Source organism: Anoplopoma fimbria, chromosome 15 (assembly GCF_027596085.1).
Source record: "Anoplopoma fimbria isolate UVic2021 breed Golden Eagle Sablefish chromosome 15, Afim_UVic_2022, whole genome shotgun sequence".
NCBI classification, from domain to species: Eukaryota; Metazoa; Chordata; class Actinopteri; order Perciformes; family Anoplopomatidae; genus Anoplopoma; species Anoplopoma fimbria.
In genome coordinates this window covers 20902631-20928355 of record NC_072463.1, presented here as the reverse complement: position 1 = coordinate 20928355, position 25725 = coordinate 20902631, and the positions used below count along the sequence as shown (strand labels likewise).

The window sequence follows — 25725 nt, the reverse complement described above, 5'->3', positions numbered from 1 at the left end:
GAGAAACTTCAGGAGGAGTGAATGTCACTTTATTCCTGGATCAAGAACTAATACATTAAATGAAAGAACGTACTATGGTAACATGGAATATAAGAAAAAATATGACTTATTGTGAGAATGCAGTGAGTCAAAATAATGCAAAGATAATAACCCCAAAACCAACATTTAATACTCTCTCGCAAGTGCATTTTAAATAGAAAAAAGCCTAACAGATCCAAAGGAAATGAAAACAATCAGGAAATCATGACATTTTCTTGGAAGTGATCCAGCACAAGAAGCCAAACTTTGCATGACATCCAACACTTTTGTGGAGGCATCAAGATATTTGCATGCTGAACAGTCATTGGTTCCAGCAAACATAATAACTGTAAACAAACTCAACAGTTCAAATGCTGTAATGTGGTCTATTGATCAACGTTGTATGTTGTAATATGACATTGGTATTTATACAATTCTAAAACCAAGAGAAAAACTCTTCAAAGTGATGTTTTGTTCCATCTTTGTATTTTTAATTATACAAATAATGAGGTTAAATAAAAGCTGCCCTTCATTCTCACGATCTGACTGTCATTTCGGAAGGTCATCAATCAGCCGATGGCTTTAATAGCTTTAAGCCAAGGCAACCTCACTAAAAATAAATGTGTCTGCACAACTAATGTGTACAACATTGCTTAAAGTGTTATTGGTGTTACAGGATCAGTCAAATCAGTGCAATAAAAAGGTATTTCAGGGTAAAACTATTGAGGTTTGTAATAGAGAGAAGGATCATTTTAACATTTGTTTCTTTATCATGAATTCCTTATTGAGTTCAAGACAAATACTGATGAGAGAAACAACAGATGAAGTCACTAGTTGGACATGTCAGACTTTTTTTGGTTTTAAGTGATCATACTGTGCTGGAAAAAGGAACTATGTATATATCTATCAGCTGCAGTGTCATGCGGTTACAGATTGCTTCTTTGTTCCCCATTACATGTTAACGTATTCTGGACAAGATATGAAAAATATGCATTAATCAAAAGCATCTTAGACTCAGCCAATAGTTCTATAGAATTCTGTTGTTCACCATCCATCAAAAATGGACAAACACCCTTAATATCGTGTGTGTTAATAAGTGTTGTGAGCTGTGCAATCTTACATTTCATTATGCCTACTTATTCATAAAGCCACAACATCAAAATGATGTCTAACTACTTGGAAGTTCACTCTTAGACATTCACAAGTAAAATGATTGATAAAGTCAGGAATTAATGACCCACACATTTTAGTGCTGCTGGCTAAAAGATATTTCACTACAATAAACTATTTCATAACTACACTGGTGTTCTGATGGGCGTCTGTTGGAATCACATCTTATGTCAGACAAACGCAAGTCCAATGTAAAGGTAGGGGGCTCTGTCATTATCTATCAAACTTTTATCTGTGGTCCTTAGATTGGTCTCCTATGGCTTCCACAGAACAATCATCTCCATATGTATTCACCCCAAACAAGTAAACACACCCTTTGTATGCTGAAGATTCATTTCCATCTCTTGCAGAGAAAAAACAAGAATAAAAAACAGTGTACAATAGAAATAGAAGGCGACATGGTACCAAGGCAATTGCAAACTTGGATTAACTGCATCATGAGTTCTGCGGTCACCCTATTCCCAGCGTCAGTGTCTCACTGAGTTAGATTTGACTAACCGATGCCTTTTCTTTGTCGTTGTTCTCTTCTCTATAGCCTGTCAGCGAACTAATCAGGGGAAACGCGTCAGTCTTCTGACTGTCCTTATGTTCGCATGTGCAAAAGGTTAGAGGAAGGAGCAAAGCTACCCCTGTATGGGGTTGCCAATCCTGGCAGGTGGTAAACAACATAGGCAAACCAGGCACACCTTCACTGGCTGGGCTTTTGTTGTTTGTCCTCTTCAGAGCCAGTGTTTACTGATCCTGAAAGAGGAGAGAGGATTTTTGATCAAAATTCAATATTCTGCACTGTATGCATGAAAAAAAAAAAAAAAAAAAAATAAAAAATACATCAAAAGGTACTTACCTGAGGCACCTGATGATTTTGTGTCTGGTTGTTGAGGATTGTTCGGCTGAGCATGTTGCTGCTGCCTGAGAAGTCAACAGTGAGGATTTGTATCAGAATCAATGCATTCATTTTCCGTTAACTCAAAAGGGGCGGTTATTGAATACTTCAATAACTTCTGACTATAAATGAATAACAACAACAAATATTATGGCTTAAGAAACTACCACCACAATAATGTTTACATAAACAAGTGTTGATAGAAGCCGGTTAAATCTACCGATCAAAATAGGCTTGTCTCCTCTTCCGCAGTTCCTCCGCTGTGAGAGCCTCATTCTGGCCGGCTCTTTGTCCTCCAGCAGCACTCCCTGCTGCCTGGCTCCCTGATTTCACATTTCCCATTTCAGACTCTGAGGACTTGTTGCTCATCACTGCGCCTATAAAAATATGATAAAAAAACCAAAACAGGGATTTCAGGATTAATATTTGTAAAACACAATGGCCAATAAATGTAAACATTAAAACATTATTACTGTGATCCAGGGGCATAATTTGCTAAAATAAGACTGAAATCAACAATATGATCAAGGGAAAAGGACTTAACAGTGCAGTATATATAGAATAATGAGTTTATAAAATCAACAGTTTTGTTGATTTCATACTCATATTTATATAAATAGCAATTCATCTGGAAAAAGAAACAATTTAATATTTTAAAACTTTTGGATAACTCATCATTTACCTTGCATGCTAAGCTGTATGGCCCTGCGAAGATCAGCTTCTTCATCTTCCACATCTATGTCCTGTCTGCTGAGTGCCAGAGCTTTCTTCAGCTCTTCATCTTCATCAATAACCTCATCCTCCACAGCAAAGCCCATTTCTGCCTGGTTCATAGCTGCTGACCTGCTGCTCACAGTACAAGACTTAATCAGTTGCCACAAGTAAGTAGAAAAGCTTATTTTTAGCAACTTGAAACACAAAATAAGAAGTAATACTTCTCCATATTGCACTGTCTGCACATACAGTACATACCCTGCACTTGTCTGGGCTTCATCCTCTCCAATAAGCTTTGGTCGCTGCTGCTGCTGCACCCTCATGATCCCAAGAATCTGCTCTGCTTCACACTCTGGGAGGTTTCCTCGGATTACAAATATGGAATAACCTGCACAAAGTCGACTCTTAGACTGGTTTCTGCATTTGCAACAACTAAACATTTTAAAATAAAAGTAAATCTTACAATACCTTCTTGTTGTAACTGTGCAAGAAAAAGGGCTAGATAGGTGTCTGATATCAACTCTGGTCCAGTCAACAGTGAATTCAGATTAAACCACTGCAATGACAATACATTTATTTTTAGTAATTTAAAGTTGTGTCAACTTTATTTATTGTTTGTTTAAATGCCACATACCTGTTGTCCAAGTTTGCGTATAGTAAACCAGTGCTCCTTGTAGTTGCAAATGAAGGCGTTCTCATTTCTGAAACATGAAAGGAGAAATAGCTGTCACCTTCAACTTAAACTGTAAAGTAGTTATGGGATCACAGAACAAGATATTACACAATAAAGTCTTGAAAACTTTACATTGGATTAATCATCAGGCTCTGGTACTCCCGGCTGTTGAAGAGGATTAACTCCAAACCCCACACTCTCAGTGCATTGCTAATTACCTTGAGGAAATAGATGACAGAAAAAAGGGATTTGATATCACAAATTAATAATGGTTATTGATCAATTATTAACAACAATAAAAAGTGAATCCCTCACTTGTATTGAAAAGAACCCGCTGTCATCCATGTTCCCAGATGGTTGCTAGAATCACATTCACAGAACATAAAGTTAGAAACTGTTTAAACACACAGAAAACGTGTAAATAGGCTGCTGCATTAGCATCCACTGCTATACCTCCTCACCTGTAAGAAGGTCCTGTACTCCTCACTGCCCATACCTCCTTCAGCCATCCTCATTCTCTCCTCTTCATCGAGCTGATGAGCAATGGAGGACAGGTCCACAGGAGTGAAGTACTCACCCTGCAGGAGGTTGTTGAGGCAGTGTTGGGCGCAAAGAGAGCCCTCTTGCTATAATAAACAAATAAAGGTTTAGTTACTGATACCACATACCAGTTCTCTTAACTTAGCTAGCTTCATGAACATGGAACTAGCTAACGTGAATGATGACCTGTGCTGGACGTGGTCTCTCCTCACGGTAGCAGCTACATGCGGCTATCTTACGTAAACAACGTAACTCTCACCGTAACCCATTCATAGAGAAAGCAGCGCCTTCGTTTTATAACATGACATGTTCTCAGCTCATGGGAAGCCCTCTGTGTTGCTCCTACAAACTGAAATGAAACTTTTCATAATATCCGACTAGCAGGTGCAGTTAGCATCTTAGCTGTGTGGACAACACTCCTGACGAGCAGCAGCAGGGATCGCCCCTCACCGGACCGGGAGCTCCGGGGAGCAACGAGCAGGCCGCCGCCGGAGGAGACGAGGGTCCCCGACAACAGCACGGCGGATTACCCGGGGCTTCATGTTGTAATTTTAAAGATTTTAACTTACTTTCTCATGAAATATGGAATCCATATTCAGCTTTCTGTCAACCATTGAACTCTGACCTCTGGCCTCGCTGCATGCATCGCCATGAAAAGGAGCGACAGTCCCGACCGGCGCCCCCTAGCGGCCAGTGTCCAGCACTGCACCGTCTCCGCTCAGAACAACACTGGCGGAGTTATACATTTAAGTGACGTCATTGTGTGATCTTGCTGGACATTTTTTTTAGATTCCCTGGCGTAATATGAATTACATTTTTGTTTGCTGTTTGTATGTTTCTGTGTTTTATATGTATGAAGAAATGTCTCAATAAAATTATTGAAAAAACAAAAATTAAAAAAAACAAAAAAACATTTCACTTAGCGACGACCGGCGCCCCCTAGCGGCCTGGTTCCAACACTGCACCGTCTACGCTCAGAACTCCACTGGCGGATTTATACATTTAACTCAGTGACGTCATCGAGACCCCTGTCTGTTTGCGGCACACGGAGCGATGCAGCTCACTACTAACGTTACTACGTCGTTACATAGGGACGCCGATCCACTAAGTGTCTTTATTTTTGTCCGTAATATTGCAACATTTTCAAAAATATATATAGATTGAATCAAAACGTAACCTAACAGATGTGATATTAAATCCTGTATGAACTACAGAGCACCACCAGAGGGCGAGCGTGGCACATTTTATTTTGTTTACAAAATGTTTGTTTTGACCAGATGCATATCACTAATAGAAGACAGAAACGATCATTTTTGTTTGTTTACGTCTCCCATTACTTAGTCCAAAAGGAGGATGCTTGTGAGCGCTTGACTACACGTATCTATTTCGGAGTATTTTAATGGTCTAAGAATGTCGCAAAAGGTTTCCTACTGACACTCCTCCTTTACGGCAAATGGAATATGGCGGAGGGTGAGAAACCCCTCGGCGGACTGGAGCTCAGCAAGGTATGGTTTTTACAAAGCTAAAAATATCTGTCAGTGGTTATTGAGCCTCAGGGACCAGACACTAACGTAACATGTGTTTATTCCTCTGTACGGGTAGTTTCACCGTGCAGTTAAAGGGCCTCTACGTCCCAGGCTAGCATCCGCGGCTAGCTCCTGTGCTAGCTACCCGTTAAAATGTCCCTGCAGAGGCTGCAGCATGAACCAGTCAACAACAGCGAGTGTATTTGGCTGGCTCTGGTGTCATGTGGGTGGTATGATATTGAAGTGATTTTTCTTGGTGTGTAAATGTCAAACCTGGTGTTTTCAGTGGCGCGGTGTCCATAACTCTTCAACATGAGTTTTCCATGAGTTTGGACATGTTGAGGACCATTGTCCCGACTGTCTTCCGGCCTCAAACTCTTGCATCGTTTTGTCAGTCATGTAATATTGCCCCATACGTTGTTGCAGCGGGACATTGAACATGGCCAAGTGTCATGGCCACTTTTCATGTTGGAGTTCACGAAACGAAACTACAAATGACAGGCATGGTTTGTAGAAGATGGGGCCTGTGATACCTGGCAGAAGCAGCACTATAAGATCATAAAAATGTTCTGATATCTAGTGTAACTATAGCCTCCAGGTATATTGTGCATATGCAGCTACAGCTATTATCTGCCAGTGAGAATGGTGTTAAAAAAGACATCATAATATTTCATCCAACTGTTTCAACTTTAGGTTGGCTTTTAAAATACAAAATCAAATGCAGGAGCAATACATGTCTGTGTTTAAAAGACATCAAAATTCATGCACAGCTTTAAAAATGTTTCTATCATGTTAAACTACTTCATGTTTCAGCTTGTATATTTTCGTAATGGCATCCAAAGTGATACTCTGGTCCTCTACCATATGCTGTATCTATAGTATAAATAGAGCCTACCAATATTACTAATTCTTGTTGCATAGCTATGACAATTCCAATATTATAAACACTACTCTGTGTACATGGTGCTTTGCATCCAGCTGCCAGCCAGAACAATAAGTGTTGCTTCAGTAATTTGGCAGACGACAGGTGGAAACAGGGTGACTAATCCCTTAATGATAACTTAAGGTATTGAGAAGTTGTTAAGAAATCGATTGGAATTTGTTATTCTTACATAATCTTTTTTTCACTTTGATGCCAGTCTGTTTGTGGTGCACGTTTCTTCACTACAGATTTCTAAAGACAAAACAAATTGAAAGCTCTGCCAAGTGGGAGCATCAGCAGTCATTCAAAATAACATAGTTCTACCTTTATTGCAAAAGTTTTAATCTTCATCATTTTACTCAATTACCCTTAAACAAAGATTTTAAGTTTTAGTTTATGAGTAAAGATGATTTTTTGCTATAGTTAATATTTATCTGTGTATCACTATGAGAATAGTGGCTTATAAATGTGGTTATGTGTCATTAGGTGGAGACAGATGTGAGTCACTGCAAAACAGTCATGCCTTTCTCTGTTATCTTGCAGGAATGGCTGGAGGCTGCAGACAGCAGGGCGGAGCTATTCCGCTACCTGAAGGAGCAGGTGCCACAGATCTTCTGCCTGAAGAAGGAGTCCAGCCCTCAGGAGGAGGATGAGCTCATGCAGAGCCGACTCCTCCACCCTCTGGAGTGCTTCCTATTTGGAGAGGATCCTCAGGAGGGTCTGGAGAAGCTCCAGCAGGGCAGCACCTCCTCCCAGCTCTGTGGACGTGTCTTCAAAGAGGGAGAGACAGTCTACTCCTGCAGGTCTGAATAGATCCTCTGATCTTCTATAATAAATAAGTTATAACAGAAACAATAATATTAGTTATGATAAAATACTAGATATTTATTTGCTATTAATAGTAATTTTAATTACTAGATGATTCATATCAATATCTACATAAAATAATAATTGTTTTGGTTGTTGCTATCATTTAGGCATGAAATGCAGGTATCAAATAGTTATTCCACAGTAATTGGCCCAGTTGAATCTGAGGTTATTGGATGCAGCTTAAAAACTACAGAGTTCAAAGACAGTATTATACATACGTGGAGGCTATTTGGAAGGAATAGTTTGGCCTCAGTAGGTTTTTGGCCTAAGTAGGTTTTAGTTTACGCAGCGTTTTTTTTGTTTACAAATTGAACCAAAATGTAATATGGCGTTTTTTTGTTTTTTTTTTACCGTGTAACGTGTGTCAAAATACCATATTTCTGTGCTGCAGATATACCCTGGCCTACAAATCATATTCTATAGACTTAAAGAAAGATTTTTTGGGGGTATTTTTTGGTACAGATTCATAACCTATATTATTGCAAATCATATTTTGCAATATAAATAAAAATAATTGCGATTAGGTTTTTTTTCCAAAATCGCTCAGCCCTAGATCTAACCACATGACAACCCCACATGATTTAGGCTAAATGAGAAGACCCTCTGGTTTCAGTATGTGGCAGTCCTTGAGAGGATTTGAATGATGTGAAATACCACATTACTCACATAGATATGTGCTTCTACGTGTCTATCAGTTTTTGTGGAAACTTTACTTGATTTTCTTCCCAAAGCTGTCATACGTTTTATGTCAACATGAGTTGTATTTCAGTATAACTATGCAACAAAAGTCAGCAGTGTGTCCCAGTAGGTATTCTAAATGGACGAGATAAGGCACTGTCGCTGTATTCAGATATATAGATCCATGGAGTACTTGATCTTGATAAAAGGTATATACCATAGGACAACAAACAATCCTTAGTAACTAAGTAAAATGGGTACATGTAATATTTAATGAGATGAAGTTGTGTTTGCTATTGTATGACACAAATCTTGTGATACTAGAATCGGTATAATATGGAGCCATCGGTAGTCCATCAGTGAATCAAACTCAACTAAGCTGTAGTCATGTTTACACCAGATGTTTATATCGAAGTAAGTAAGTTTGGTTAATGAAGGAGAGGTTGTCATAGGGTTCAGTTTGTACATTAACTTCAGTGGCATGTCTTCACCCTCACATAATGTAATACATTTTATGGTCATTTGCTCCACCAAGCAACAAATCCTCTACTATTTATTGCAGGGATTGTGCAATAGATCCCACTTGTGTCCTGTGCATGGACTGCTTCCAGGATAGCCTGCACAAAGGCCATCGTTACAAGGTTGGTGTCAAAATAATTTAAATGTTTTTTGGGGGATTTTGATGGCTCGCAGTCAGCTTTTTCCTCCTTTTAATAAATGTGAATAATTGAAAATCAGTCATCATTATATTTATTTTCTGAGATTTCTAAATTGGCCTACACATACTATAGCATCCTTACGTTTCCCTTGTCAATTATTAGTTTCTTTGATTCTCTCTTGTGCAAAGTTTCCTGTAATGTGGCTTGATTACCTTTCTGTATGCCCTTTAAGCGTTAGAATAAAAAACAAAACAGATACATTTAAATCTACGATTAATTAATTCCAAATCATTCTAGGGCTAATATTTCGCCTTTCATGTTCAAACTAATTTTGCTTAATGCATTTCCACAGCTAAAGCTGTTGGACAACTTAATTGCTGTTGTGTGTATCCACTACTCTCCCATAGTGATGTACCATATGCACATTTTTTCCCAGATGCACGCGTCATCAGGCGGGGGCTTCTGTGATTGTGGGGATGTAGAAGCCTGGAAGATTGGCCCCTGTTGCTCCAAACACGACCCCGGGGCAGCCACCGCCATGGTAACGGTGAGTTACATAATAGAGCGGAAAGAGGGATGTGGGAGGGGCGTACGTGTCAGTGAACCCCAGAATGCTTATTTTCCCATCTTAGTCCTGGATGCTGCTCTCTTGGCTTTGGTTTCGGATCCGGAAACAAGAAAGAAACACTTTTTTGACCTGCTCCAACTGAGACAACATATAACTAGGTTTAGAGATTGGGAGAGTGACTAAACGCTAGTGGAAAACAGTTGTCAATGAGACTGGTTGTGATCTTTCTTTATACAATTGCTTATATCCTGCTTAACTGTGCAGGGATGTATTCAGTGTACAACTTCTCCAACCAAGCTGCTGCTGGACACATGCTGATTGATTGTACTGCTCAGCAGTTGTTTGTCAGGCCTTTCTTTGCTGATCAGTGTTGGGATTTTCTCTGATAAGATCCTACTCAGGGGCTTTGAGCAAATGTACAGCTTGACGGCTCTGTGCCTTTTTTCCGTAAACAGCAGGTGTTCCTATTAACAGAGCCATCGCTGGCACCGGTCTGGCTCGCTGCTTTGTGTTTTCTACACCAGATCTGAAGCTGTGCTTAACAAGCAGTGACGCATCAGACGACCATGAACGCATCTCTACACTGAACATGAAAACCCCTAATGCTGTTTCAGAAGTCTTTTTGTTTAGATTGTGCTAGATTCCATTGCTTGTTCTCACACAGCAGTGTGACAGAGAGACTGGTGTAAATACACAGACACACCGTATGTTTGGTTTGTGTGTTAAATATCAGACATTTGTATGAAATACTTAGCTGCTATGTGGAATGTTTGCTCTCAGGGGATTTTATATAAACTTCACAGGGCCGGCTGCCTGTTAAGCTCTTATTAAGCAAAATATTTAGTCCAGTTCTTGTCATATTGTAGAGTTAGTGCTGGTGATACAGGAAATAGGGAATTAGCAAATGTTATTGCAACAAATTAGCTTCAGTTTCAGAAAGTTTGAATATTTGTTTTTCTGTCTTAATCTTAGAACACTTATGTCAGTATAAGATCACTCCAGGTTCAATGTTGACGTCACTCAAAAATTAGAGCGTCACAAAATAATAAAGTGTTTATTTCCATTATGTTATTTATGGAGCAAGATACCTCTTGAGGGTTATAGCATGCTCAAAAATGTGTTCTGTGTGATTGTCTAATTTTTTGCAGGATGAGTGTGTGTTGGAGCCAGAGATATATGAGCGTGCTGAGAGGCTGTTTCGGATACTGATGCATTACGTCACAGATTTCTTGGTGTGGGAGGAGAACCTTGAGTTATCAGCGGAGCTCCAGCCCCGGTATGGCCTGTCTAATCACCTTCATATACCTAAATCCATATGCAAAGCACACAATTTAACTTTGACAGCGTATTCATCTATCCATGCAGGACAAAAGACAATGCATTCTACTGTGTACTGTACAATGATGAGCACCACTCCTACGACCATGTAATCTACACCCTGCAGCGTTCTGTCAACTGTGATCAGGCTGAGGCACAGACACACACAGCACTTATTGACAAAGAGGTATTTTTTTGGCTGTATTTACTTATGACGTTTCCTTTACAATACTGTCATTATTTGAATCATGTTCAATAATTGCAATCATCATATGCATTGCAGATTATGCCATTTTTTAAAATTGTTGTGGACTGTTGCACAGGGTCGGCGGGCAGTAAAGAGAGGGACCCTTCGTTCCTGTCAGCAAGCAAGAGATCTCATCAGGGTAAACACCAGTGTGATACCAGAAATGTAGAATAACATTTAGCCTTGATCTGATATTGTTAAGTGAGCTCTTAATCAAATCCTTCACTGCTGTGTTGCAGTCCAACTCCGAGCACATTTCCCTGCAGCCACTACGTGTGGAGATCCTTCACGCAGCAGTTATGGCTCATCAAAGTTTTGTTCTGCGCCTCGGCCCCTGGTTCCAAAAGATCATCAGTTACTCAGGTGCTGTAGTCATTGTCTCCATACTTGCACCACACAAACTTCAGCTTTATTTATAGTTTGTGCACCTTTTATGTGTACCATCTTTAGAAAAAATATCTACACTGTAAGTCCTGTCTGTGCACAGTTGCATGTCATGTGACTGGGAACCGATGTGTGTCTTGTGCAGTGGGCTTCAGACAGGCCTTCTGTCAGGTGGCACTGGAGACCAATACAGACAGTGACCAGCCTTGCCTCATCAGCAGACTTATGCTGCACGATGGCAGGATGTACAAAGGCAAGTACATCTGAGCTTGATTTTCAGTACACGCTTAATCTCAACTTGATTCCAAATGACACTAACATGAAGGTGTTTTTTTATTTTTATTTCCTCAAGGAGCTCGCAAGATAGTACATGAACTGATTTTCTGTAGCATGCTAATGGAGACAGAGTTCAAGAGGCTTTTTGCAATTGAGTTTACAAAGGTAAAAAAGGAGGGAATTCTTTGCAATTTTTTGCAATTTTTTTAAGGTGCTTAAACTAATACATGCTCCATCTTTGTGTTTTCAGTACTATAAGCAGCTGCAAAAAGACTTCATAGTTGATGACCATGAGAGGAGCATATCCATCACTGCTCTGTCTGTTCAGATATTTACTGTACCCACACTGGTAAGAGCTGTTAGTTGTGAGGGCTGTGTATATCTGTGCCTTTACATATATCTCTGCCCTCACATTCCTGTTCCTCTCCTAGGCCAGACAACTCATCGAAGAGGGCAATGTCATTAAAGTGATAGTTGGTACAGTCATGGAATTGCTGCGTGAACATCTGGATAACAACAATCGCTTCTTCTTCCTCGGCTACAACTCCGACAAGTTCTCACGGATCCAGATCATCTTCCATGACCTCAGGTTATTAAACTGGCAACAACTTTAATTCACTCTTTGTTCCTAACTTTTGGGGTCTTTATCTAAGATGTAACTTCTTTCTCTCAGGTATATTCTGATCAGTAAACCCTCAATATGGACTGAAGAGCTGCGGAGGGAGTTCTTAGAGGGATTCAAAGTCTTTCTTGGGCTTCTCAAATGCATGCAGGTAATAATTATTTCAACCCTGATTCATTCTCGGATAGTGTGTAATAGCAGGGCTATAACATCGGCTTATGGTAACTTGACAAACCAGTTTTTTAAATTAATCCTGAGCTTCTTTCTTCTTTGACTTCTCTATATAAGGGTATGGAGGAACTGAAGCGCCAGTTTGGGCAACACATTGCAGTGGAGCCAGAGTGGGAGGCTGGCTTTTCTCTTCAGATCCAGCTTCGGCACATTCTTGCTATGTTTCAAGACTGGTGTTCCTCTGATGTGAGTTGTCATGCAATTTGTCCGTCAAACAATAGAGTTATCCCACAAACAGAGGTAGTATAACTATAACCCCTCTTACTGTCCGTTAACTTAGAATAGGAAGAAGCTGAGGTCAATTATTGCTTGTTTGCCCCTTTAGGACGAGATCTTGATGCTTGCATTTGAAGAGTGCCACAAAGTCCTGATGCAGTGCAATAACCAGCCCTTCCATAGGGAGGCCACTAACTACTACTTGTTAAAGCACATCCTCCAAGTTCGCCCATACAAAGTGTCTCAAGAGCCAGTCAGCATACATCTGCCCATCTCCAGGCTACTGGCTGGTAGGTGAACTAACGTTTGAGGCCCTTAGTGATTTATTGGTATTTTTCTGTTACTGTGTGAACTTACTATGTCTATTGTGATCCCTAGGTCTGTATGTACTTCTGTGCAGAACAGGGGCAGTTGACCGTCTAGCTGATCCTGTAAGTGACCTTTTTTTTTTTTTTTATAAATGTTAACTAAGACTTCATTATTTAGTGTGTGCTGTGTTGTTGTGTTTGTTGAATGACCAGTCATAACTTCCAATGCAGGCATTACAGAGTTATGTTTATTTTTCGGTCTGTTGTAGGAGCGCTTTGACTACACATTCCTGGCAGAGCATCCTCTGCGCTGTGTGGTGCTGGCTGCACAGGTCTCGGCTGAAATGTGGCGGAGAAACGGGCTTTCATTAGTCAGCCAGGTATACAAAATTTTTTGGCTGTTCAATGCTTTGTTTTTATTATGTATGATCTCTGTTTTGTTATGTGCAATGTTCAGTTAAAAAATGCCAAGTAACTTAATTGTTGTTTCACATGATCAGGTCTACTACTATCAGGATGTAAAATGCAGGGACGAGATGTATGATAAGGACATTCTCATGCTCCAGGTTGGTGACAATCAGACCTAGAGAAAGGCTTGAGATTTTTGTCATGCTCTCACTATTCACCTTTTGTTTCATATATATCTTTTTATACGCACACAATGTGGTGATATATGGCTCTCCATCCAAATTGTTTACAGATCGCTGCATCCAAAATGGACCCCAACCACTTCCTCATGATGGTCTTGTTGAGATTTGAGCTCTTTGATTATTTTAAAGGAAGTACAAACAAAGACCAGGCAAGCAACACCCCAATAATCATTAAAACATTTTAAAAGTTATTGTGTCATATAAATCTTCTAAGTGATGTAATGCAACACAATTCTTTAGGATGAACTGATACAGTGGAACCGCTTGACAGAAGAGATGCTGTACCTCCTGATCGTCATCATTGGTACAGTGTCACATTCTACTAGTCAAACTTTGAATATGAACCATACTATAGTGTCTGACTAGTGTTGTGTTTCCAGGTGAGCGCTATGTCCCTGGTATCAGTCAGGTGACCAAAGAGGAAGTGACCATGAGAGAGGTTATCCACCTGCTGTGCATTGAACCAATGGCTCATAGTAGCCTGGTCAAGGGTCTGCCGGAGAACGTAAGCTACACACAGTCTAAGTTAAAGTGTGAATTTCTTAGTTTTTATGAATGAATAATCATTGGAAGTTGTTTTGTTTTCTTTGTAGGAGAGCCATGAAACAGGCCTGGAGACTGTTATTACCAAAGTTGCCACCTTCAAGTATGTAAATACTGTGAAAGATCGAGTTTTATCTTAATAATCTTTTCAGAGTAAATTTAATCTGTCTATTCTACTTCTGTTTTTAGAAAACCAGGAGTTTCAGGGCATGGATTGTATGGAGTAAAAAAAGAGCGCCTGATAGAATTCAACCCTTTCTTCTACCATTATTCAAGATCACAGCATAGCAAGGTAATGCAATGTCTCACACCAGTTTTCCATTTACTCGACACAATTTTGTTGAATATTCCTCATTTCTTTCTTATCTTTTACTCTTTGCAGGCAGAAGAGTCTCAAAAGAAGAGAAGGGCTCATGAGGGTCATGATAAAGGTGATCAATGTCTTTGCTCTGCACAGGCCTCTGTATAGCTCCATGTATGTAAGGATCTGTACTCAAACTGCTAATGAATCAACTCGACTAACATTCCCACTGTTTTTGTTTTATTCTCAGCTCTGCGTCCTCCGGTGCCCCCAGCCTTCTGCCCAGCTTTCTCCAGCATAGTGCGTCTGCTCTGCTGTGACATTATCATCCACATCCTGAGACACACGCTGCAGAGAGCTGCAGAGGACCGGGCGACTCAGTGGACAGAAGCCATGATTCAGAGGGTAGACATTATATCTATTTTTTTTGCTTTACAGAATCTACCTTGCCCGACCTTTGCCTCTCATTACTTAAACCACTTTCAGTAACAAAATACATGCATTTACCACACAGGCCCTGCACTTGATGGGTCAGGCATTGCTTGAAGAGAAATCACAGCTTGAGGAAAGCACTATGGAGGAAGTGGCTTTTGATTTCAGCCTCAAGGCCCGCAGTGAGTAAACCAGATTGTCACTTACTATTTATCATAATTCTCAAAGCTATAAATTGGACTGTTTTTGTGGATATTTGTACATAAATGTCTCTTCTGTTCTTCCAGGAATTGGTTCAGAACACGGCAAGTCAGTCTTCCTCTTGTTGTCCAAGATCAAGGCTGTTCCTTCCCTCGAAGCTCAAAAAGACATGATTAAATGGGTTCTACAGGTAGACTGTTCAATTATATAAAGTTTATCACATAACAGTTTCTATCACTGATGTTTAGTTTATTTTGCACAATTAAAAAAATACACAAACATAACAGAGATAAATAATATCACAGTGCAGGGAGAGGCAGAAAACCCACTGGGCTTATTTGAAGCCTCCACCTTTATGATATAAACATTTCACTATATTGTAAAAAAACACAAAAGTAATATACATAACATATGACTATATAATATTGATGACAAAGTATTTTAACACAATATGATATATAATAACAATAATAAAAACACATTATCAACAACAAGAAAAGAAAGATGATGTGTGGGTGCGTGTGAGCGCATTTGTTTTTCAGTTAACTAAACCAACTGATATTAATGTTTTTCTGCTAGATGTTTGAGATTGTAAAGTGCCTTAGAGAGAAGTCCAGTCCAACAGCCTCCATGAGTGTGGATACAACCAAGCCAGAAGAGGTAAATGAACAATTAATGATAAATAGTAGTAAAAAGTAGTATACCTTTTACAATTGACTCGACTTACCTTTTGCTTCGGCCATTTTGGATGAGTACCTATAGCTTAAGTTTCATACTGCCTCAGTGAGTGTGAGCAACTCTGGTTTTACAAAGAGGGTTCTGGGCAGTGTTAATGAGAATATTTTGCAGTTGAATGGGTGCAGATAAAATAACACATTCATGTCATTGTCTCAAACAATGAAAATGTAGTTGTTTTCAATTCAAGCAATGTATAAACAAAATTTTAAAAAGCATCAAATATACAACTATGCAATCTAATAGGCACCTTGTAGCGCTCACTACCGCTCTGTCTTTACGTTGCACAACCTACCTAGGTTACAGCATCACACTGATGACTCATCATTCATTTGGTTTCCTTAAAGGATCTGAGTTCTATGTGCTAAACACAATGTAGTTGTCAGTCATGAAATTATAAGAAATAACAAAAAATGTATTGCATTGTGTATCTTCTCAGTAGTTTTACTGTCTGACTTGTTATTATTACAGAGTGTTCAAGACAAAGAAAAAGCTGAGCGCAAAAGGAAGGCAGAGGCAGCCAAACTCCACCGGCAGAAGATTATGGCCCAGATGTCTGCAATGCAGAAAAACTTTATTGAGTCAAACAAGATGCTGTATGACAACATGCCAGAGAGTGGGACACAGGGAGAGCCTGTTACAACTACTGAGAGGTGACCATTCAAAAATAATATCCATGGGTGTGTTGATCTGGCTTGCAATCAAGATCTAAACCTAATTTATTTGGGTTGTGTTTATTCTTCCAGCTGTGCCATGGAGCACATGGAGCTGTGTGTAGCAGTCGGGCCCCACAGAGGCTCGTCTCCGCTCGAGAGGGAGGTGCTCACCTGCATTCTTTGCCAGGAAGAACAGGAGGTCGCCGCCCAGGCTCAAGCCATGGTACTGACTGCGTGTGTCCAGAGGTCCACGGTGCTGACACAGTGCAGAGGGAGAATACCTACCAATAGAGCAGATGGTCAGTCTCCATTCACTAATAACTCCATTGAATCGTTAACAACAGTAATTTGATGGGGGGAAAATCTGACTCATATGTGCATCGTATCTATCCCTTTAAGGGACAGGGACATCATATCCCCTCTTCATGCCTCCTGAACTGGCAGTTGGAACCCACACTGGCAGCTGTGGGCATGTCATGCATGCCACATGTTGGCAAAAGTGAGTTATAACAAGAACACATTTGCTAATTATTATCCTGTCAGTTCTCCCTCTGTGATTGTGGTCCACTTGCAGGTTCAGTTGACAGTTAATTTGCCATTAAGGTTTTATTCTCTGTAATCTTCAGATATTTTGAGGCTGTTCAGAATACGACCAGGAACCGGCTCCATGCTGAGCTGATCATCGACCTGGAGAATGGGGAGTACTTGTGTCCCCTGTGCAAGTCTCTGTGCAACACTGTTGTCCCTCTCATCCCGTTTGAAACTTTAGTGTTTAACTAGTAAGTCCAGTTCACCGTCTTCAGGCCAATCTGCAATGGATCATTGGTTTTACAAATTTATGGAAGTTATTTGAATATTTTATTCCGTTTACAGTGAAAATGCAGAGATAATTGGACAGCATTTGACCCTGCCTCGCTGGATCCAGATCCTCTCTGCCAGGATTAAAGGACTAAAGTCAGTCACTCAGGATAATGGTAAGAAGACATACTCAACATACAATGATTGCACATCTTTGGTTGGATGAGCAGCATTGGCACATGAAAAGGCATGTGGCACTGCTATTGTGTGTTGGAGGTTTTTTAGGTCTGTATAACTGAAGCAATGGAAAACCTGCACAAAATATCCTAATATAGATGTGGAGCATCATCAAACCTGGCAGACTCACATGTGAATGATTTTTGTAATATTAGTATGCCATTAATGTGAATTCAACACTGCAGTTGCTTTATAATAAAAAGCTATAATTAACTATTTGATGAAAGGCTTTTGCTGTAAAGCAGCTGCAGAGAAAGACTTATTTAGCAGCATACCGTCTTTGAAAACATAAAACGGATGTTTGCAGAAGCTAGCATATGACGGCTGATAGTGGCTTGCCTCAAAATATGATATCAGCTCTTTTGTTTGAATAGTTACAAACATGTAGCATTCAATTCCATTACGTCTAGTTTTTGACATGTGACATGAGATAAATGATGCTTTTCTCTCTCTTGTGCAGACAGCAACACAGAGAGCAGTAGTGTGGATGGGGACAAGGGGCTGTGTGGAGAGGGCCAGCCAGACTTTAGATCCATTCTGAGCTATGGAGTTCAAGAACCGTGAGTGAAACTGTCAGCTCCTCCTTCACTGCTCCTCGAGTCTCTGTTTCCCATAGAACAGCAGTTTAAATTATCTGCGGCTGGTTGTTTTTAGGAGGAAGTTCTCCGACAGCATAGTGGAGATGCTGGTTGTTTGTGCCACCACAGTTCACAGGGTGGGACTGCAGACGGCACCCAATGAGCTGTGCCCACGTGTGCCCCTCATGGCTTGGAACACATGTGCCTTCACTATTCAGGCCATAGGTAAAGTACGAGTTATAAGGATTATTTTGTCAATCTGCCCCTTTTTTTTTTTTTTTTTTTATTGTTTTTGCAATTCTTAATATATGTTTGCATGTCTTGACAGAAAACATATTGCAGGAGGAGGGCAAGTCACTCTTCGGGTCCTTACAAAACAGACAGGTTGGATGCCACATGAAAAGTTAACAGCTGTCACATAATACATGTTATGTATAATGGTTTGGGTTTTAACTTGCTCAGACATCCGATTTTCAAATGTTTCTCTGTTTTTAGCTTGCAGGTCTGAAGGCCATTGTTCAGTTTTCAGCAGCTCAGAGACTTAAGAGCTCCCAGGCTGTCATTCAGAGGCACTTTACCGACATGTTGGGGGGTATGTGGTCATTTAAGAATACATACAATTTATTCATTGGAATATGATTGTACAGCCTGCTGTCCATTTCCCTTGTGGTCATAACTGCAACTTCTTTCGCCAGTGTTGCTTCCGGTCATGGGCAGAAAGAACACCCCTTCTCTCCTGGAGGTGGACTTCTTCCATCTTCTGGTAGGTTTCCCTTAAAGGGAACAGCTCTGTTGATAATGATGGACTCCAACGCTTCTTGTCCTCATCTCTCAACAACTTTTGTTAAATTACAGTAGTTAAATATATGTATTGATGATTAATGATTATGATGATGATTATTGATGTACCGTATTTTCCGCACTATAGGGCGCACTGGATTATAAGGCGCATTGTCAATGAATGGTCTATTTTCGATCTTTTTTCATATATAAAGCGCACCAGACTATAAGGCGCATTAAGCGGTCAGTCAGTCAAACTTTATTAAACGTGTTCACAATAACTCAACATTGTTCAAACGTTAATGAGCGTATTCACAATAACTCCCAACCCTGTTCAGTTGTAACACGTAAAAAAACCAGTCTGAGTCTTTTCATAAAACGAAAGCACCAAGAAGGAACGCCTCGAAAGTCATTGATATTCATGTCCCGTGCTAACGCTGTTGCCTTCAGTCGAATAGAGACTGTAGAGACGCTCCTACCTGCTGCTCTCTGTTCAATAACCCACTGTTCAATTTTGTCCTCTAACTGTGGCCATCTTGCTTTGTTCCCTCGGAAACTCTGTGTGGTCTTCTTTACTTGGCGCTGGTCATCTTCTTGCTTCCTCCACTTCCGTACCATTGATTCATTAATGTTGAATTCTCTCGCAGCTGCTCTATTCCCATGTTCTCCTGCGTGACTGACAGCCTTGAGTTTGAAGTCCGCGTCGTAAGCGTGTCTCTTGACAGGTGCCATTTTGGGGTCCTTATACACACACACTGTAATATTATGGTGAAGCACAGTATGTATTACTCCGCGACGCTCCTGACTACGGTGGCCGTAATGCTGCAAGCGGTGCGTCTTTGTAGTTTACCAAAGTCGTACTAAAACATTTTGACAGAGCGCCGTGTACCACACAAAACCGCTTCGAGGTCAGTAAGCACAACCAGAATTAATCCATATATAAGGCGCTCCGGATTATAAGGCGCACTGTCGTTTTTTGAGAAAATTAAAGGCTTTTAAGTGCGCCTTATAGTGCGGAAAATACGGTATGCATTCATGCTCTCTTAATGACAGTTTCTTACGTTTTGCCAATTCAAAGCTTATACTTGCATTTTCTATACAAGCAATTTTTTTTTTTTTTCTTAATGGTGTATGTGTTTTGTCAGGTGGGGTTGGTGTTGTCTATACCTGCACTATATCAAGAGGAGGCCGTAGACTTACAGCCGTCTGCTGTCAGCTCTGCCTACAACCACCTGCACATCATTCACCTGGTCACCATGGCTCACATTCTGCAGGTCCTCCTTTCCTCTACAGGTAAAAACCACACACCACCATACATTCTGGTTAATTTACTGAACTGCTCAGAAAGCTGTACATTATCAAGGATGATTAAATAATGGCTTCGTTTCTACCTAGATTTTCCTGCAGTGGCTGGAGAGGAGACAGAGGAGTCGAGAGCAGCAGCAGAGCTATACACTACAGTGTCACAACACACTGAAAGGTACAAGTGTTTCTCATCATCCTTTTATTCATCCGGCAAAATACATGAGCATCATTTTCTTTTTTTTTTACATTTTCATATGAGTACATTTTTACCAAGTATAATATCTGTGGCTCAGTTCAATTGCTTCTATTGTTATTTTTGAAGTTCAGTTATCCTTTATTAGGATAATGGCAAACAGGAAAAGGTTGATGAGGTACACTTTCCCTCTCTACTGAATGACAAACAAAACAAAACAATTTCTGGTAAAAATCCATTAGCATAATCAGCACAACCATTAAAAGTAACGACAGGCATGGCAGAGAATGGATTTTCTGGCAGTATAATCATTCAAGAAGATATGCAATTTTTTTGTGCTCAAAACTCATGAACAGATAATTAACTAAATGAAAAGTTAATGTGTTCGGATGCCTTGATAATGGAATTTAAAAGACAATACAAATATGAGCCAAAATGATTGCCTGCTACTGATGTATACATATTACCATGAATTTCTCTTTTCCTTATTGGAGTGTTTTTATAAAGGTCACACTTTAATTATCTTGTAAAGAGTCCATTAAGAATCTGTGTTTGGCTGTCATTATAATCAATGTTGGCACAGAAGCCAAGCAAAACGTTCTTCTACCATCAGACATTAAATCTCAATGCTGCTACTTCATCTCTCATGCCGCTGCTAAAATTGAGTCTGTGAAAATGTAAACTTCATGGTGGCAAATGGCCGTTTTTTTCAACACAGATTAGTTTGAAATCTGCGTTTCTACCAACCCATATTGATTTTTTTAGGTTGTTTTGACCGTTCCTCTTACCTGGCATAACAAAATGTTCATATAAGGCCTGAAACCAAATGATGGCTAGATATACATTTGTGATTTTTGTTCAGTTGGACTTTAAATAGCAGCGCTTGACAAGAAAAACAAGGAATACATTTATAAACCATTTCCATTGCTAAGGCTGTCCTTCTAGGGTTGAAGCCACATAACTTTTATTCAGGGAACATGTCTACTTTCACCTTCAAAATCCACCATCCGTGTTCTCCATGAACACAGTCTACAGAAGTTCTACTGAGTGCTGGGAGCAGAGTGGGACAATTATGTTTTTTTTATTATCCTGCTTCGTAATCAAACTTGACAGGATTCAACCTCGCCTGTTTGTAATGGAAACATGCTCTCTCGGTAGAGGCAAACATTGCTTCTTATTATCAAGGCCTTTTCCATGCTGCATGCTCAGATGATGTACACAGCAATGTGAACTGTCTTCAGCTAGTTTGACAGATTGTTCTGTGGTTTGCTCATCAGGCTGATTCCGGATGTATCAGGAAGCTCTGTGGCAGAAAGAGTGAAGAGAGGAATTGAACCTTTCCTGCGCTGCGCTGCTCTATTTTTCAATTGCCTTACAGGAGTACAACCTCCAGAGGAGCTTTTTAGTACTGCTGGTGGGTGACGTATTTTATCATTATAACATACTATATGTGATGATTTTATTAATTCAAGCTTAACATTTTTGGTCTCTTGCAGTTACCCCTCAAGGACAGATGGAGGCGCTATGCAGCTATTTGGCACTACCCTCCAACGTGTTCCAACTCTTCCAGGAGCACAGAGACCCTGTTACTCCTCTGCTGCAAAGGTAAGTGATAAACATCAAGGCAAGATCAAAGAGTTTGATCAGTAATCTTTTCATATTTACTGGTGAGGTTGGCAGTTTTATGACGATGCTTTTTCTTCCTTAGATGGTGTGGGAATCCAGCTGTAACCAAAGCCCTGAAAGGCAAAATTCAGACAGTCAGGTAAACTTTGTTATACTTCAGTCCCCCTTTTATCTTGTAATGAACCAGCTTCTAATTATTGATCAATATACTCTTTCTACAGATACCCCAGGAGAAGGAATCGTTTAATTGATCTTCCTGAGGATTACAGTGCTCTCCTCAACCAAGCTAGCCATTTTCAGTAAGTGGGAAATTAAAGTCCTTTCAGCGGAAAATTTGCTAGAGATGTTCACACTGCATTTTCACTCTACTTTTCATCAGGTGTCCCAAATCTACAGATGACGACAGGAAACATCCGACCTTGTGCCTGTTTTGTGGGGCCATGTTGTGCTCTCAGAGCTCCTGCTGTCTCAGCCAGCTGGATGGAGAAGATGTGGGAGCTTGCACTGCCCACGCTGCTACCTGTGGTGCTGGAGTGGGCATGTTCCTCAGGTGGGGAAATTATAGGCCTTAGAGCATTTTGACTTTTAATTATATTTTGTCCTGCTTGAAATGTGCTGCATAAATTTAGTTTGTTTTCATGTTGACAGGATCAGAGAGTGTGAAATTGTGTTGATGGCCAGTAAGACTCGAGGAAGCACATACCCTGCCCCTTATCTGGACGATTATGGGGAGACTGATCCTCACCTTGGGTAAGAATCACAGCTTCTCTTGCAGCTGTTGAACTGAATTAAAAAAAAACTTCTGCCTAGAACTGCAAATGTAGATATTGCCTCCTACATGTAAATACGTAATAGCGGCCATGAGTGTTACAACTCCAGTTTTCATTGTGTCCCAAACCTGCATTTGGAAAACATTTCTGGGCCTGGTGCCTTTCTTGAATGACACCATGTGTCCTTGTTTGAAAACAGTCTGTACTTGATCAAAACAATTTAATTTCCAGATTGGAAGAAGGATTAAATCACACATTTATACACATAATATTAAGTCAAATTTCAAGTCTTACTTTACAAAAGTCTCCCAATTAAGTCTTGAATAGTTTGTCATTCAATAATGCTGTCACCGGGGGAAAAAACGACTGAATATCTGAATCATTACTGGTTCCGTAGGCAGCCTATAGCCATTGCCACAAAATTCATAATTTTCTCTTATTATATGTATTGTTTCTTGGACAAACCTTGATTTAATCAGGCCTTCTCTCTTTTCATTTTTAGAAGGGGCAATCCATTGCACCTTTGCCCAGAGCGCTACAGGAAGATGAACCAGCTGTGGCAGCAGCATTGCATCCTGGAAGAAATAGCCCGCAGTCTAGAGGTGGTCAACGTTATGTTTGCCTTTGAGTGGCAGATGTTGTGATGATTGCTCCAGCTGTGGTGGACGGGAAGTAAAGAGCACAGCCATAGAGCACAATCTGCTCCAGTGCTCCTTAGGCAGACACACACACACACACACACACACACACACACACACACACACACACACACACACACACACACACACACACACAGACATGCACATACACAAACAACCCTCCTACAATCAAAGGAGGCCTGAGCAGCCAATCCCTCACTGATGAAACCCCTGCCGGGGTCTAGAGAGGTGGGACACTCAAAAGAGGAAGAATGGTGGAGGGTAATGATTAATGAGTAAACCCAAGTCGCCTTGTTTTAATTTGATTGTCTGCTGTAAGAATGAGTTTCTGCTATAGAAATGGTATTTGCAAAGAGGCTCATTCAATAAAGACAAACAACAGATACACACCAACATGTTGCAGTTATCAGTTCATAGATTTAATTTCTCTCAGTAATGCTGTGAATTTTCTGCATTCTCTTTCGGTGTTATAAATTATGATTTGTCATAAGTGATTATGCTTTTTTGGAGGGTACATTCATTAAAAAATTAGGCATAGTCACAGATTTCACACATTTTTGCTTTTGCCCAATAACTATGTAGAAGGTTCAAATAATGGAGCCACATAAAGTCACCTATACACACATATAGAAGCGTATGTAATGGATAAAACATTTATAGAAGATACATTATTTTCAAAGTTGTATTAAAACAAACTCAATATTCTGAGAAAAGTATACAGTAACCTGCTTCCATGATTTCCTGATTTATATACTTTTTAGGATAAGCAGACATTTTGACACTTTAATGTTATCTGAAAATTTCAGCCACATTTGACATTTATGGTTGGAATTCCTCACTGACCTTAAGAAACGGTGAGTGAAATATATAAAACATCGCTACCAAACTATATGGCAATATGATTTAACTAAAATACCCTATTAGGCCAAAGGGATTATGATTATCAGATATCCACTGTATGTTTTATAGTGAATGCAATTTATCAAGGGGACATTTGCTTGACAGATTAGTCTTATTTCACCATCTGTTGGTAATCCACTTAACACAAGTTGAATTTAAATAAAAAAAACTTTAAATATTCTATTTAAGAAGGAAATGTTCTTTTTACTGAAAATAATCTAAGGTAGTATATGATATCTTTCAGTTATTACTCCTTTTTGTTGTTGTTTGACATTACTACATGACTTCCAGGCTATAGAAATGAAGACACTAGCTTATATACAGATAAACTGCTCCTGTGCCCTGAATCCATCCAAGTACAGTAGTGTCTATAATGTTTGATGTGTTATGCGATAAGATTTGTTTCATTATAAAGGAATAAAAACCTCCCCGTGCTCACCCATAGAATAAATGAATGATCTATTTTCCATCATCAATATTTCAATATCCATCAAGTGAGAGCCCCGGGTGAGGTATAAAGAGGCAGCATTATCTTATTTCACAAGTTTGATACTACATTTAACTCAATGTCTCAATGCGGGAATTAAAAGTTGTTCAACTCACATGCATTAATTTAGCAACCTCCAAGTTTCTGTATCTCCCCAAATGTTTTAAGATGTAATCGGCCTTCTCAGCTGCCATGTGCTCAATTATGTCTGAAAAGAAAGGCAGAACAAGCAGAGTTCCTTTGACCAACAGACAACATCCAGCCTCCAGCCAATATGATCTTTGAAACAAAGTACGGCAAAGTAGCTTAGTTTGCAAAGTAGTGGTTTTGAGTCCAATCACAAATTAAAAGCCAACCATCACCAGCACAGACGGTTTATTGTCAAGGTTTTGGTAAGTCATCCTAGTGAAAACGGCTGAGGCGTTTTGATAAGACCATGGTGGCATTGCTGAGGCACATGAGTCATTGTAGTGATGGATTAAACTAATAAAATGTCTGTCTGTTTATGTTTGAATGTTTGGACTAATGCAATAGCCTTAACATACTTATACATATTTCTCACATTGATACTACTTTGTTTCTTAGAGTTAGGTAAAATGCAAACTAAGTATCCATTGATCTGAATACCCAGAACTAATGTTAAACTTGAGGCCAGAGCACTCCGCACCTAAATTTGTGGAATCTAATTAAAATATCCTTTATTCCTGCTATATTCATTTTAAACTCTTTTGACTGGATTTTCCATCACACTTTGAGAAAATCAGGCGAAAATGTAGGCTTAAACTTCTGACCCACATAACAAATTTTTCTTCATCAAACAAAAATACATTTCAACTTAATTTTGTCTCCAGCTGTATAAAACAGTTTTGAGCAAAACCATGATACACAGGCAACAAGATATCATTTGTAAACAACAGAATACAATACAGATGTACAAAAAATGATGTACGTTTGTGGTGGATGTTTGGATATTTACATTATCAAAAAAGGAACGTGTAAGGAAAGATGTTGACTCAATAATGGTTGTAAACAAGTCAACAAAGCATTATCTT

The 25725-nt window shown here is 39.7% G+C and overlaps 2 protein-coding genes across 5 annotated transcripts; one reads left to right on the top strand and one right to left on the bottom strand.

The window, feature by feature from the left end:
- Window positions 1–21: 21 nt before the first annotated feature.
- Window positions 22–5880, bottom strand: atxn3 (ataxin 3). 4 transcript variants are annotated; one of them, XM_054613803.1, is made up of 11 exons: window positions 5798–5880; window positions 3920–4084; window positions 3774–3818; window positions 3591–3676; window positions 3420–3486; window positions 3254–3341; window positions 3044–3173; window positions 2754–2917; window positions 2292–2448; window positions 2033–2097; window positions 22–1929 (listed from the first exon to the last, which is right to left on the bottom strand). In XM_054613803.1, the coding sequence occupies exons 2-11, from the start codon at window positions 3971–3973 to the stop codon at window positions 1877–1879; spliced, it is 909 nt and encodes a 302-aa protein (XP_054469778.1). In that variant the 5' UTR covers window positions 3974–4084; window positions 5798–5880; the 3' UTR covers window positions 22–1876. The 4 variants fall into 4 exon arrangements, with proteins under 4 accessions (XP_054469778.1, XP_054469777.1, XP_054469776.1 ...); XM_054613802.1 differs by lacking the exon at window positions 5798–5880 and adding an exon at window positions 4568–4666 and having other exon boundaries at window positions 2754–2914; XM_054613801.1 differs by lacking the exon at window positions 5798–5880 and adding an exon at window positions 4568–4664.
- On the top strand, window positions 5035–25120 carry ubr1 (ubiquitin protein ligase E3 component n-recognin 1). Its single transcript, XM_054613797.1, has 47 exons — window positions 5035–5503; window positions 6990–7249; window positions 8557–8635; window positions 9090–9200; window positions 10370–10497; window positions 10587–10725; window positions 10862–10924; window positions 11025–11148; window positions 11315–11422; window positions 11522–11610; window positions 11696–11794; window positions 11877–12034; window positions 12119–12218; window positions 12356–12484; window positions 12624–12804; window positions 12893–12945; window positions 13092–13202; window positions 13323–13388; window positions 13523–13621; window positions 13713–13776; window positions 13853–13977; window positions 14066–14118; window positions 14205–14307; window positions 14398–14446; window positions 14567–14721; window positions 14831–14930; window positions 15036–15139; window positions 15529–15609; window positions 16156–16337; window positions 16431–16639; window positions 16740–16839; window positions 16967–17119; window positions 17214–17314; window positions 17836–17935; window positions 18030–18178; window positions 18282–18337; window positions 18449–18545; window positions 18649–18716; window positions 19879–20026; window positions 20129–20213; window positions 21509–21645; window positions 21728–21836; window positions 21940–21996; window positions 22079–22156; window positions 22237–22407; window positions 22506–22607; window positions 23130–25120. The coding sequence occupies exons 1-47, from the start codon at window positions 5459–5461 to the stop codon at window positions 23269–23271; spliced, it is 5220 nt and encodes a 1739-aa protein (XP_054469772.1). The 5' UTR covers window positions 5035–5458; the 3' UTR covers window positions 23272–25120.
- The last annotated feature ends 605 nt before the right edge of the window (window positions 25121–25725 follow it).

Bases quoted from the DNA above. Each gene is read 5' to 3' on its own strand.
- ubr1 (XM_054613797.1), top strand. From the start codon at position 5,459: ATGGCGGAGGGTGAGAAACCCCTCGGCGGACTGGAGCTCAGCAAG. The intron at 5,504-6,989 runs GTATGGTTTTTA...GTTATCTTGCAG, and splicing joins GCGGACTGGAGCTCAGCAAG to GAATGGCTGGAGGCTGCAGA. The intron at 14,308-14,397 runs GTAATGCAATGT...TACTCTTTGCAG, and splicing joins CAAGATCACAGCATAGCAAG to GCAGAAGAGTCTCAAAAGAA.
- atxn3 (XM_054613801.1), bottom strand. From the start codon at position 4,612: ATGGTTGACAGAAAGCTGAATATGGATTCCATATTTCATGAGAAA. The intron at 3,487-3,590 runs GTAAAGTTTTCA...TTCATGTTTCAG, and splicing joins AGCCTGATGATTAATCCAAT to AAATGAGAACGCCTTCATTT. The intron at 1,930-2,032 runs GTAAGTACCTTT...CTCCTCTTTCAG, and splicing joins AAAATCATCAGGTGCCTCAG to GATCAGTAAACACTGGCTCT.